A 15,061-nucleotide genomic window follows, 5' to 3' on the forward strand; every position below is an offset into this window, starting at 1 on the left:
GAAGGACGGCCAGCAAATGGAACTCACTGGGTCAGAACCAATAACCTACTGGTACATTTAATTTCAGGAGTACATTGATCCTGTACAACTGTTCCCTTTACTTTCTGTATTTGGAGCTCTCTGTATGCTGAATTGTTCTTATTTAATGTAAACTTTTTTTTCCCTCGGGAGAAAAGAAAACTGATCTCGGTGTTTCACTTTTCCCAGTTTCGAACATTTGACCCATGTAAACAGTTGTGGTGTAGCCACCCGGACAACCCCTACTTCTGCAAGACGAAGAAAGGGCCTCCGCTTGATGGGACGGAATGTGCACCCAGTAAAGTGAGTATGTTCTGTCATGTTTTAAACAGCACGTTTGCTTTTCAAGGCAGAGATGCAGACCAGATGTTAAGGTGGGTCCGTTTTGTCCCCTGTCAAAATTCCACTGTTGGGAAACTTGGTCAGGTGCTGCTGTTGTTGTTGTTCTTTCCCTGTAAAGCATGGCTTGGTTCCTTATTTGCTTGAATCCTCTAGAGGTATTTATTGATTTACAAATGGGACCTGCAACAAAATAATTTCGGATGATTAGCCGTGCTGGCTGGGGATATGGGAATTGAAGTCCAAAACATCTGGAGGGAACCGGGTCGCCTACTCTTGACACAGCCTTCCAAAGGACTTTCAGGTTGCTTGATACTTTCTCCTGAGTAGCTTACACATGGATATCTCAATCTCTGTTTCACTCCATTTCTGATTTTTCCCTTAAAAAAAATATTTTATTAATTTTTCAAAACAAAATTAAACAAACCAATGGTAAAAGGGGGGGGGGGAAGCACATCTAATTATTGACAGAAGGTAATACATTTAACATATATGTACATTTTCCCCTTACCTTACAAACCAAGATATAGGTGGAATCCATAGGCTTCTTGGAGGGTTTTTTTATAATTCTTCACTGTAACAGATTATATTTAGTCTCTTTTTCATAGTCTGAGGAAAGGCTTTGATAAATAATGCTGTGTCGGTAGGTCCCTGATTAGTATATAAACTAAAATCCTGCCATATTTTATACAAGTCAGATGTTTTTATTTTGCCTTTGGCTACTTTCAGTTGGTACGTCAATTTTTCTGCTGTGGCTATTTGCCACCGTTCCATTTACCAAGATTTCAATGTTAGAAGTTCTGCAGCTTTCTCACTTTTAGCTATGGCTCTTCACGCTTTGTCCCATTTCTGGCTGCACAAAAATGTGTGCGCATTTTTGGAAGCAGTTTTCCCTAATATAACATATTCCTGTATGTTATTTCCACCAATATATGCCTTTGATGCATGCACCTTCCCCTAATGTATGCATTTTTGCACAAATTATTTGATCGGAGAATTGCATCACAAAATTCAGAAAGGCGTGAATATTGAAGTATAACTGTGTTTCAGTTTGCATATTGGTTCAGGAAGTGTGAATTCAGTAAGTTCACACCAAATGAAATTCTCCCCCATCCCTACTCCTGAGTAGGAGTCAGGTATGGGAGGCCTTGTGCTACTGCAAGCACAATGTACTTCCTGCTCTGAGCTTCCTGTTGGATTCAGCTCCATCTCTGCTCCTGCAGTTTCCATAAAGGATCTAGAGGTGAGGGTGTGATTAGTCAGGCTGCATTGAGTCCACTGTACCAGCTGCTTCCTTGAGTAGGGTATAGGGTATTTTCCAAGAAGGTGGTCTCAGGATAATTTTTTTTGGGGGGAAGGAGTCTAGTGTTTCCTCTTGCTTCCTGTGCGTCAGCCTTCTGCAACCTGGTGCCTTCCAGATGTGTTGGACTACAAGTTCCATTACCCTTATAGCCAGCATGGTAATTGGGTGGATGATGGGAGGTATAGTCTGACACATCTGGAAGTCACCAAGTTGACTACCAAGGAGATCTCCACCCAGGAGATTTCATCTGAGGAGATTTGACTCTGGGGTTGGTCCTGGCAGGAAGATGGCTGGATGTAACACTCAGCTGTGTCTTGGATAGTCTGCCAGCTGGACATTGGGTGGATGATGGAAGATGTACCCAAACACATGTGGAAGGCACCAAGAATCTGCATCCAGGATCAAGCCCTGGATAACTGATTTTTTCTCCATCACAACTGAGCTGTCATTGCAAACCAACAGGTTTAGGCTCCATGGTTGGTCAGCTCGACTCCCAAAGTTTCCTGACTTGGAAAAGGGACAAGAGCGATCCGCTCTGCAGGCACCTTGGTGGGGCAAACTACGGTGATGCTACAATGGATCCCTATTTTATTTCTGTCTCCTCTTTACCCCTCAGTGGTGCTATAAAGGTCACTGCATGTGGAAGAACACCAACCAGCTGAAGCAAGATGGCAACTGGGGAGCCTGGATGAAATTTGGCTCCTGCTCCCGGACATGCGGAACCGGCGTTCGCTTCAGAACCAGGCAGTGCAACAATCCCATGTAAATCAGGACAGCATCCTCTGCAGCCTTTGCATTTGGGTTTTATAGAACGAAGGGAGGTGCCATTTGAGTAGCAGTTATCTGTGGGGCCATCTCAAAACATCAAGCACATTCATATACAAACACGCCTACATTCCTGTTCCCTGCCTGTGTGAATGGAATATGTAAGTGAAGCATGTAGCGCACTTTCATGGATCAGCTCAGCTCCAGCTGCCGGCTCTGTACGCGCATTTGGCTAGGCCTCCGCTCCATGCTACGACTGTCTGAATAACTTAGGCTGATCCACTGGTATGTGGATGTTCTCATCTCAGGAACAAACCAGATAAGGTGGCAAGAGATCTGCGATTGGATCTCCCAAATTTAGAATGGGAAAAGTGCACATTTCTGTGAGCATTTTTCAACAGTGTGCATCCCCCCCCCCCATTGATCAAAGTATGAAAATACATTGTTGCTGTTTGTGGGGGGGAATCATACTCTAAAGTGTGAATTTCTAAAAAATGCATTTTTCACACCTGATGGCAAGTTCGGGAATGTGTGAACTTTTCCTGAAAAAACTCCCGTTAGTGTTTACATTCAGGGTTGCGAATGGGACACGTTCTGATGACTGTGAACTGAAATAAAATTCCCGTATGGCTGGCTCTCCTTTCTTGGGGCCTCTTCCTTCAGAGCCTCCGGAGAGCCTGATTATTTTGGGGAAACATGACAACAGCTGCTGACTTAGACGTAGGGCCGATCTACATTGCGCCTGCCATCGCAACGAATTTGGTGCCCTGTTGGGTTAAACACTCTCGCATTAAAACATGATTATCCACACTCAGCCATTTTCCCCGTTGCGGTGCTTCATCGAATGCACGAGCTCGTTTCACACTCGAGTGCTGTGCTGTTTTCCTCCTCTTAAAGATGGTGGCTCTCATTGGAGGATCAGAAACTCTTCCTGTTTCTGCTGATTCCATGCCCACCGTGTGGCAGTGGTGCAAGAGAGGCTTGTTTGCTGCATGTTTTCCTGGCCTTGGGGGAAACGACCAGCTTGCCCCTTGCCGCCGCCTCTGCCAATGCTCTTTTCCCTGTGCCAGCCCTTGACGGATGGCATGAGGAAAAGGGGCAGTGGCGGCAGCACCCAGTGCTTGTGTTTGCGGGGGGCTGCTGGTATCTTCAAAGATTCGAAGCTTCACGTTGGCCCAGTCAGTAGTTGGATGGGCGACCGCCTGGGAATCAGGCTTCCTGCACTGAGCTGGGGGTTGTTCTATCCCTTCAAATGAGACTTAAGTTTTACCCCCTTCTATCCCCCGCTTCACCTTTTGTTTTTTTTAAATTAAGGCATTATCTTTGAAGAATCGTGGCTTCTCTGCGATATTTTTCCCCCCTAATTCAGGGATGATCTTTGAAGATGCTCTGACTTGGATTCCTGCATTGAGCAGGGGGTTGGACTCGATGGTCTTGTAGGCCCCTACCAACCCTGCTATTCTATGATTCTAGGACCCAAGCCCATATAAATGCAAATATGACAATATTGCTGCTGCTGGTAGCAACACTTAGTGGTTGGGGAATGGACCGGAGATTCTTTTCATGATAGGAACATCAGCAGTCACCTAGGGGTGGACGAGCCCATCTCCGTCCGGGGTGGGGGGAGCTCGATGAACTGTCCCCCACAGCTCGTGCAGCCCAGGCCTGCTCGGCAAGCTTCCCTGCTTGCCCCTCCTGCCCGTGAGCTGCCCAAAATGCACCTTTTCCTCTCACCAGCTATCAAGCCTCTCGCCCTGGCCTCCAGCACATGGAGGGGGGGAGGAGAATTGGGTAGGGGCCTCCTTCTTCCCTCCTTTCCCACCTGTTACAGCGGCAGCGGCAAGGGTCAAGCTGGTCATTTTCCGTAAGGCCAGGAAAACTTAGGGAAAAGGGCCAGCCTGCCCGGCACCACTGCCGCTCTAGCAAGGATGGGGGAAGGAGGAGAGGCGCTGCCTTCTTCCCCTCTCCTTGCTGAGGAGCGGGCGCCCGAGCTCTTGCCCAACTCAGCACGCCGCGAGTCGGGCAAAAGCTCAGGTCCACGAACTGGTGTCTGGGGGGCCAAACCAGCAACTTCTTGCCAGACTTGGGGTGCCACTGGACGCTCACGCCATCCCTATGGCCGCCTCAGACCATTTGTCCATCTAGCCCCCTATTGTCTAAAGCAGCTCTCTAGGGCTTTAGACACAGGTGTTCTCCATCACTTGCTAACTGACCCTTTAAACTAAAGATGCCAAGGACTGACTGAACCTGCAGTTTTTGCGTGTGGAGCCCATGGTCTGCCACTGACGTGCTGTCCTTTCCTGTAGCTGTGGTGGAGCAACAGGGAGGTGATCCAGACCAGCTTGTATAGCACGGGTGGGGAAACTGTAGCCCTCCGGATGCTGTTGGACTACGACACCTACTGTCCCTGACCATTGGATATGCTGGCTGTGGCTGATGGGAGTCCAGCAACACCTGGAGGGCCCCGCCCCCCCCCTCCTGCTTTATAGGCAAGCATAGAGATGGATCAAAAATGTTTGTGCTCTGGAAAAGGAAGTCAGGGCCTCCCAGCCATTCTAATCTGGCCTCGTTTCTAACCTTCCACCCTGCTAAGGCCAGTTAATGGGGGCCAAGACTGTGCCGGCGTCAACTTTGAGTACCAGCTGTGCAACATGGAGGAATGTCCAAAGCATTATGAAGACTTCCGAGCCCAGCAGTGCCAACAACGCAACTCACATTTTGAATATCAGAGCAGCAAACACCACTGGCTGCCATACGAGCACCCTGATGGTAAGCGGCAGACTTCCCTGGCATCCTTCCCTCTCCCGCAAGAGCTGGTGTAAGCATTGCAAAGAAGCAAGGGGAGAAGAACAAATCATCCGCTGCTGGGAGGGCCCATTTCTCCGCAGCGGCACTTTGCTCTTCCAGTTTGAAAGCCCTTTCTCTTATAGACACCGAGGGGCAATAATAACCAGACTTACTACAAAATTCAGTGGCCAATTAAGTATAATTAGGAAATACATTCTGGTGGATCTTGATTGATAATGTGATATTCTTTCAGCTCGACCAAATCTCTCACGCAAAGCAGAACAATCTTTGAATAATGGTGTGCCCAGTTTAAGAGTTATTTTCATAGTGGGCTTCCATGACAGCTAGAAGCACGTAGGAACTTGAGGCAGGGTGACAGATGGATGGATGGATGGATGGTTGGTTAGTTGGTAAGCTCTCCCCCAAAACCAGTGGCACTGATGAGAATTGCTAGCCAACACTCCACATACCCAAAGGTGTCTGGGCATTTGCTAATTACCTGTGAGATGCAATTGATGAATCAAGAAATCCTAGGTATCTAAGCATGCCACTCTCTCTCAGCCGTAGTTCCCCTCAGCCCCTGGTATCTGTAATACAGAGACATTAAAGTTCACCCTACCTTACAGGGTTGTTGTAACTATTACAGCAAGATCATGTATGGAATATTCAAATATGCTGTTATAAATGTGAAGTATTTATATATATTACAAATATATATTATATTTAATATATATTAAATATATTATAAATGTGAAGTATTGTGAAGTCACGGTAGATCTGTCAATTTTAAGGTTCCTGGGGGTTTATTATTTATTTACTTAATTTGAAATCATTAGATTGCCTTCATAAGTAGTCTGGAGCAGGGTGGAGTTTCTCACTTTACGCGAGCGGCGTGGGAACTGTTCCCTTGTGGTCGCTTCCCATGCCACTCCAGTAGCTTCCCACCCGCATTGTCAGCCCCTCCCAAGTGATGTCCCTAGTCTACACTTACCAGAGCAGAGTGGGAAGGAGCCAGATGAGAAGGGAAACTGCACTGCTTTTGTGATGTAAAAATAATTCCAGATTTGGATGGCATTGAGGTGCACATTTTGACTACGTTTCTGTGCTGTGTAGCTACCAAGAGATGTCAGCTTTACTGCCAATCCAGAGAGACAGGGGACATAGCTTATATGAAACAACTGACCCACGACGGAACTCGCTGTTCATACAAAGACCCATTCAGCATTTGTGTGCGTGGAGAGTGTGTGGTGAGTGGTATATCCTTCTTATCATCCCGGTTGCTTGTTTTAGCAGGAGCTGTTCACAAGGGACCTTCCAAGAAGTCCTAAGATGTGTTGGGCATAGGGATGGGAGTACCAGTGATATTCGAGCTCACCTAAATTTTCCAAAATTCACTCCAGTGCTCATTTTGGCTTGTTCCCATTTTTGTCTTCGGCCTGTTTAAAATGAGAAAAGTGTGCATTTCTGTGCATATTTTTAAAAAGCACATACCTTTCCTCCATTGACTAAAGCATGAAAATGCATTTTTATTGTGGAAAAATGCACATTTCAGTAGGGTTGGCAGAGAATTTCTCCCCGAAACTTCAGGGGGCCGAGCGCCAACATGTTCGGCCCCCCGAACAAGTTTCGGGGAGAAATTCTCCACACACACCCCACCCCCCGCACCCCCCCCCCGGGATGGGACTTGCCTTTGCCGAATGTCCCTCCCGGCAGCGGGTCCGGCTGGCGGTTCGGCAGGTCTTCGTCCGGGGCGAGAGCGGCAGCCGGTCTTTCGACCGGCTGCCGCCGCCATTCCAATAAAAGAAAAAAAAAACGCCCCCGTGATAGGCTACGTGACGATTAACGTAGCCTATCACGGCTAGATTTGCAAAGTCAGCCGTGATAGGCTACGTAAATCGTCACGTAGCCTATCACGGGTGACTTTAAAAAAAAAAAAAGCGTGTACGGATAATGGTGGCCCCCATAGGGAGCCGCCATTCCCATTCCTTATTTGGTCGCTGTAGTCTACGTAAATCTTTACGTAGACTACGGCGAAAATAAGGGCAACGCTATTTGCGTTGCCCTTATTTTCACCGTAGGCTACGTAAAGATTTACGTAGACTACAGCGACCAAATAAGGAACGCGAATGGCGGCTCCCTATGGGGGCCGCCATTTGCGTACCCGCTTTTTTTTTTTTTTTTTTTAAAGTCACCCGTGATAGGCTACGTGACGATTTACGTAGCCTATCATGGCTGACTTTGCAGATCTAGCCGTGATAGGCTACGTTAATCGTCACGTAGCCTATCACGGGGGCGTTTGTTTGTTTGTTTTAACTTTTTAGTTCGCGGCCAGGCGAGGCGCCTCCTCCCCGGCCTGAATTTTGGCCGGGCGAGGCGGGAAGCCTCCCCCCCGGCCTGAATTTCGGCCGGGCGAGGCGGGAAGCCTCCCCCCCCAGCCTGAACTTCGCAGGGGGAGCAGCGAAGCGCCTCCCCCCCACCGCGAAAAGCTTCGAGGATAGGTAAGGGAATTTCGTGCACCCCTACATTTCAGAGTACACTTAAAAAAAGAAAATATACATTTTTCAAATGCAATCACAAGTCTGGGAATTTGCTAACATTTCTCGGGGGGAAAAGTACTCCCATTCACATTCAGGATTGCAATAGGTTCACCTGATTTGTGAAGAGACATGAAATTCTCATACATCCCTGGTTGGGAAAAGTATTCATTGTATCACAGGTATGACCTAGGGCAGGCTTCCCTGACCTGCTCCAGTTGAGATGTTTTGGACCTCAGCTCCCAGAATTCCCACCCAATGTAGCTACTGGTCATGCTGACTGGGAATGGTGGGAGTTGTAGTCCAACACACTTCCCTAGAGGAAGGGCTGTAGATCAGTGGTAGAGCAGATGCTTTGTAGGCAGAAGGTTCTGGAATCAATCTGCAGCATCTCCAGGTAAGGCTGGGAAAGACCCCTGTCTGAAACAGCAGAGAGCCACTTCCAGGGAATGTAGAATGCTAAACAGGATGGACAACTGCTCTGACCTGGTATAAGGCAGCTTCCTGTGTTCCTGTTGTTGGGGATGGCCCATGAGTGGGTGATAAACAGGATGCTTCAGCAACAGAAAGCCCCATGTTCAATCCCCAGCAGGAAATGTTTCTCCATTTATTTTATTTTTTTATGTTCCAGAGAGCTGCTTTGAATAGCTGCCCCTAGGAAACCTGGAGGTGAGGGCCAAAAGCCCACCTCCCTGGGGAGACCTTGTTATCACCAGTTTTCCTGGGAGGTAGCTCCTCAAAACAACCCATCAGAAAAACAACAAAGAAGTTTGCGGTTTCTTTGCTATGGGGCTACTTTGATGAGGACATCCTGGGTAAACTGGCTGGGGCAAGAGCCCACCAGGGCATATGCCATACCACTCACCTCTACAAGGGACCCCTTCAGGTAAGAGGAGGTGGGCTTTGACTCCCAGCCCCACTTTTACAGGATCAGCTTTTCAAGAAGGGGGTAGCCAGGGAACCTTCTCCAGCTCAGATTTGGTTCTGAGCTGGACAAGAATTGGGAAGAGTGGCTTCTAATGCTCATCTCTCCTTCAAGATGGGCACTGCCAAGCCCCTGAATTTCATTTTAGGGCCTGAGCAGGGAGAATTTTGCCAGCTTCTCTCCTTCAGATTCCCATCATTTATGTGCAAGGCTGAATGGTAATGTGCCGAAGAAAACAAAACCAAATGCTGCACTGATTCTGTATGTTCTGAGCTTGGGAAATTCTGCAACCTGCGTAATTTATGCAAATTCTGCAGAATTGTCAATATCTGATTATGATTTTTCCTAATTAATTTGGCTTCTGCAAGTCATCAAGAGGGACAATAAGCTATGGAAAGCAACCCCCCGCCCCACTTTTGACCACTGTGAATCCTGCTCAAGCCTTGGATTGACTAGAGACTGGCCTTTTTCTTTTCTTTTTGGTAGTAAATACTGGGATTCTCTGGATTCTAAATTTTAGGGATGGTTTCATATTCTGTGATTCCAAAAGTATACGCATTCCTGGCTGTTCATTTAAAATTAATTCTAAGCGTAACAAACTTCCTCTGAATGTTGTGCATCTTCTGCAGCTCTCAATTCTGGTGATACATTTGAACTTCTCTTTGCAGAAAGTGGGCTGCGACAAGGAAATTGGGTCCCACAAAGCTGAAGACAAGTGTGGCGTATGTGGAGGAGATAACTCTCACTGCCGGACAGTAAAAGGGACCTTCACCCGAATCCCTAAGAAGCCTGGTAGGGATTCCTCCCCTCCGTGACTTCTAATGTGCCATTAGTTTCTCTGCTGCCTTTCTCATAAGGAAAAAAAAAAGTCCCCAAGCCAACTGGAAATAGGCTTTCCCAACTGATTTGCACATTTTTCAATGGGTCTTATAAATGGTTCATAGCATAACTCAACACATCAGAGCTTGAGGCAATTTTTGAAGATTCCTAGGACAAGGTTCTCGGGACTCTTGTTGAACCATTCACAAGGCTGGCTGAACAGTCACGTATCTAATGGGGGAACGTTCCTTCAGGGTGGAGTCCTATTGATTGCTCCCTCGCTGCTCAGAAGCCTCTGAACTGGAGGGCTTTTGAGTTTCCTATGCCCCTGCTGAAGCTGTCAGGGTGGGAGGAGCAACAGAGGTGATCTTCACCTCCCTGTCCTCTGTCTTGGGTGATTTTCTTTAGACTGGCTTTTCAGGCTTCAGAGGGGGAGGCAGGAGGTTGGACAAGGCTCAGGATAAATCATATTCTGGCCTCTCCAGTCTTCTCCCTCTCCTCCCTCTCCCCACTCACTTGAACACCCCCTTTCTTCCTCCTCCGAGCTTGTTTTTGTGATCTCGGAGGGCAGCCAGTGCAGTTCTTTCCATGCTGGCTGCTAGGGGGCAGAGGAGGGGGACTGGATCTCCAACTCCCCCTTCTGAGGTTGGAGTGCTGTTTCTGACCTTGGAGGGGTTTTCCGAGCCATCTTATGGTTCCTGGGATGCTCACCCCAGGACCATAGGATTGTTCTCTTAGTGGTTGACAATTGTCCTTGGGGGAGCTGTTAACTATTACTTTTTTCCATTCCACAATGACACTTCCCCTTTACCATTATATTTCTTTTCTTTTGTTTTGTTTTTTGCTTTCCCCCTCCAAAAGTCTAATCAACCTCTTCCAACAGGGAAACAATTAAGCAAGAGGTGCCAAAACGAACTCAAGTTTCTGGAAAATGAAATCTGCAAGTATCCAACTGATTTTTCATAGTCTTAAGTTTCATTGACTATTAAAAAAGAAAAGAAAAGAACTGCTGCAATGTGTGTGTGAAATTTTTTAAAATAGCATTTAGAACAGAAGTGATAGGTTTGATAGATAAAATGTACTCGTAGGAAGACATAGTCAATGAAAACTCAAGACTCTGGTGCCCCAATCACTAATGAAAGACATTCTGTTTAAGGGAAGACGAGAAGCGCATTCACTTTGCCCAAAGGAGCTCGCAATGTTTATGTTTCTGAAACCAGAGAATCTAAAAATATCCTGGGTAAGTTTTGCCGCATTGCAGAATGTTGGGCATCCATGGTCAACATGATCTTTTTTGTTCATTTGTTTTTTGCTTGCCTGGCAAAAAACAGGCAAATCTTTTATGTTTCCTATGAGAGCTTCTTGTTCTGTATGATAATGAGATTATTTTGACTGTTAAATCATATTTACTCATTTTTGTCTTCCATTACTTAAAAAAAAAAAAAAAACTGGTCCAGCTAAGATACTTAGCATTATGAATCTGGCTTCAGATAGCAATGTCTGCACCTTTGCCAGTCCTGATCTCAACCATTGGGAGGGAAATGAGCTCTAAATAATACATTATTTACACTGCAAAGTTAAAGATCCAACTGTTGGATGGTAAAAAGGTGGGGAGAGGAATGAGCCATACAACCTGTCATTTTCATTCCATGAAGCATAAGAAACATAAACTCTTTGTCTACGTTATCCAGATTGCTATGGTCTCTAGAGAACATAACAAAATAAGTGGTTTGCAATAAGATTAGCTTGTTTTCCCTTCTCCATACGAAGGTGGGAAATACAAAGCGGCCTAATCACCAGTATTACAAACCTCTCTGTCCTTTCATTTACCATTCATGGTTTGATGGATGCACCTCTTCTGCAAATGGGGCCCACCTCTTCTTGCAGCCCCCTGACGCTCGCGATGATTTTTCTTCTTTTGTTTTCTCTTCTCCTTTCTCCCATTGCCTTGCTGCACATGCCAAAGGGTACCTTAAGATGTTTGACATCCCACCCAGTGCTAGACATGTGGCTGTCCAAGAAGAGGAGGCTTCTCCTCACATTCTTGGTAAGTGCTTCTTTGCAAAGGTTTGGCTGTTGTGTTGATGGTCCCAGTGCCAAAGCCTTACGCCTCTTTCCAGAAGGTGCTCAGGAGCGGTACATATGCATTCTCCTGGCAGTGTGATGGCAGGGGTGCCTCCTGTGGTTACCCTGTTACCTTCTGAAATGTATCAATTACATTTGTGACATGCCTTTCTCTGTGGAAGTCAAGTGATTTGAATCAGTCTAGGGCAGCTTTGTGTTTCTATATCTGACGTCTAAACTAGACCATATTTAGGGTCTAAACTAAGCCCAGGGACCACATTCCATTTCAGACAGACTCTCAGGGGTCATGTTCCAGTGGTGGGTGGGGCCAAAGGCAAAAGGGCCAAAAATGCAAACAAAAAGAAGCCCTATTGTAGCTCAATGCTCTTGCTCCCACTAACCAAGCTTTAGGAAAGGCATTTCTTTTTTTTTAGAATGGGAAAAGCTGGGAAACCACCAAATGATTGATGGTCAGGAAAAAGGTGGGGCTACGGAAAGGGGGCATGGCCATCTGGGGAACCCTGGAGGGCTGGATTGGGGCCCACAGTCAGGGCAGATTTGGCCCACAGCCTTGAAGTTCTGCAGCCATTATCTAAACCCTTATATGACATGTTCACTTGTGGTGGACAGTGCTTAGCCACTTGGATGCAATAATAACAGCCACAGCTATGGATGTTGGAGAAATCTGCAATGGCACCAAATGAGTTCAGATATTCATGAATCCGAACCATGGATCCCTCAGCAGACCGGCGTTTCCCCTGTCGGGTATATTCTGCCAATTTGTGGACCCATTTTCTAACTTTGCCGAATTTTGCACAAATTTTGTAGTAGAAAAATATGCATTAAAAAAAAAAAAAAGCGCCACCAAATGCACATTTTCCCCATAGGCTAAAGCGTGAAAATGTGCATTTCAGCAAACGGGTGCATTTCCTCGCATGCAAAATCGCACAAATGCAGATCTGCGCAAATTTGAAAACGAAAGAAATCCGTTCCCATCAGTGTGTGGACGACAGAACGAAAGGCAGGCCTGACAATCCGCAAAAGACAGCCAGAATGAATTTCACACACTCCCTACATCCCCAGCCGCAGCATAAGTGCAGAATTATCCCTTTGCACATGGCTGCGCGTTTCACCGACGGCGCTGGATTTGGTACCTTTTTGCTTGTTCCTTTTGTAACATTTTAGAAGTTGTGTTTTCTTTTTCAAATCAAATGGGCAACTTCATTTGGATTCATTTACAAATACAGAGGATGTTGGGAATGGATGCCACTTCACTTTGTGCAATTATATCATGCAATTTCATGTATCGTTAAATTACATCATGCAGTTGGGGAGAGGCCATGGAACTCACCCCATCCCGCTTCCACATTAGTTTGCATTTAAAAAATTCATAGGGAAGTTCGTACATTTTGTGCATACATATTTCTTAATGTACACAGTTAACTGCACATTTTTTAAATCTGCAAATTTCCCCAAGCGCTTTCCACTGCTCCAGTGCTGCTATTTTCTCAAACGTATGCACACTGTGTGCAATTTTTGCATCACAAAGCTTGTAAAAATGCAGATTTTGATACAGAACTCTGCCTCAGCTCACTTATAGGCTCAGGAGAGCAAACTGGGTAAATCCATTAAAAAAACAAACACCCCTCCATCAGAACTTATTTCTCACCTATATATAGGGCATTCTGATGTACAGTTCCTAATAAGTATGTGCCTGTCTAAATGTGACCAATGGAACCTTTCTCCACTGTTTGCGTGCAAAAGCGACATTCCAAGGCACCGATAATGACATGCATTTGCAGCTGGCACTTTTAATCTTCAGAAACTCAAACTATTTACCTTTCCATTGCATCTACCTCACCAGGATGCCACACGTTTAAAAATATCCATCGGGAGAAATTCATGCCAATTTTCAAAGCCTGTGATGACTAATGATCTGCAGTCCATCTGAAATCTAAGTGCCTCAAAGATATAATAGCAGAAGGAGAGAAGGGTTATGGTTTTCCGCTTGCTGCAGGAACCATGCAAACTTAGAGAAATACGTAAGATGCTCCTTTGGTAAAGGCAGCCACTTTTACAGCATGTGTTTTTCTCCCTCTGTGGGCCATTATGGTCAATTACTGATATTCAGAATCACAGATTTGGTCCAGATTTAGATGGTGAGCATTCAAAGAATCCATAGGTGGGATAAAATTATACTAAATGGTGTTTTTTATTCCAAAAAGTGTGGCTAGAAGAGATTACTGTTATCCATAATGTTATATAACAACAACAACAACTGCAACAACGGATTATGCCATTGTATAAGATCACTGTGGAATCTAATCTTCTACGTTGACATAATGGGAGCAGAATGGGAGCTACATCAATTTGTCATGCAGCTGTCATGAAGCAATAAGAAAGTACTGGAGCTCATGAGAGCAGGTACCTCTGAAAAAAGGGATGACAGCATAGAGTCTTTCTACAACCCAGCACCAGTCCAGAACCCATGATGATCCCCAGAGACCCAGTTATGCCCATGCTAGGCCCTAGGTCTCCTGAGGTGGTTGCATCCATGGGTCTAACCAATGCAAAACTGCCACAGTGATTTGCCCCAGAACGCACAGATGGGTTGACGATTGGTGTGCAAATATGCACACCAATGGATTTAATGCAGCGGGCATAAAGCCTAGCTAGGAAAGAGCATGTCCCGTGCCAGGTGGGTAGAATTACCAAAAGAGCAGGTGCGGCATCAGTGCCTAAGATTTAGGGACGGGGCCCCATTCCAGAGAAGGGGAAACTTGTGTACAGTGACTGGCAGTGCAACTTCCTGTCACTGGTCATTGTGTGCAAGTGTCTCCTTCACCTTCCTGGGCCCTGGGAGGGAGAAGGAGACACTTGTGCACAGTGGTGGGAGTGGCAAAGCGGAAGCGCGGGAGGGAACGTTTCCCTCCTGCTCTTCTGCCGTGGTGGAGGCATGCAGCTGTCATCCATCTCTCTCTGCTGGGGCCAACCCTGACAAAGACAGAGGGATGATGGTTGCATGCGGGGAGGAGCAGGGGGAGGGGGAAGCGCCATGGGCCATAGCACTCCTGTCCCACTCTCAGCTGCCACTGCTGCCTTACAGAGGCCAAAAATCTGCCTGATTCGGTGAGGGCCGAACTGGGCCACCTGGTGGATATCTGGTTGGAATGGGGGGGGGGGTGAGCTGGTGGAAGCTCACTGAGCTCCACCCACCCAAATGGATTCCTCCAACTTCCCTGCTAAGATTGCAGTCCTATGCAGACATAGCTTGGGAGTGAGTACCATGGAACTTGATGCAACTTCTGAATAGGCATGCAGAGCAGCCTTTCCCAACCTGGTGTCCTCTAGATGTTTTGGACTGCAATTTCCAGTTTTGCTGACCATGGACCATGCTAACTGAGGCTGATGGGAGTTGAAGTCCCAAACATCTGGAGCGCAACTGATTGTGGAAGGCTGATGCATAGGGATTGGGGCTGTACGTGTGTGAGCTCTGGGTCTGGAAGT

General features: G+C 46.5%; 1 protein-coding gene across 1 annotated transcript in view; it reads left to right on the forward strand.

Moving 5' to 3' along the window:
- ADAMTS3 (ADAM metallopeptidase with thrombospondin type 1 motif 3) overlaps window positions 1–15,061 on the forward strand; it is a 207,869-nt gene that overhangs the window by 160,030 nt on the left and 32,778 nt on the right. Inside the window, exons 11-16 of the mRNA XM_084860195.1 lie at window positions 208–321; window positions 2,277–2,422; window positions 5,019–5,194; window positions 6,326–6,459; window positions 9,340–9,463; window positions 11,457–11,537. Coding sequence (XP_084716321.1) covers window positions 208–321; window positions 2,277–2,422; window positions 5,019–5,194; window positions 6,326–6,459; window positions 9,340–9,463; window positions 11,457–11,537 — 775 coding nt within the window. The remainder of the gene's footprint in view (window positions 1–207; window positions 322–2,276; window positions 2,423–5,018; window positions 5,195–6,325; window positions 6,460–9,339; window positions 9,464–11,456; window positions 11,538–15,061) is intronic.

The sequence above is a fragment of the Heloderma suspectum genome, chromosome 5 (assembly GCF_057233095.1).
Source record: "Heloderma suspectum isolate Gila_16-S chromosome 5, 16-S_ref, whole genome shotgun sequence".
NCBI lineage: Eukaryota > Metazoa > Chordata > Lepidosauria > Squamata > Helodermatidae > Heloderma > Heloderma suspectum.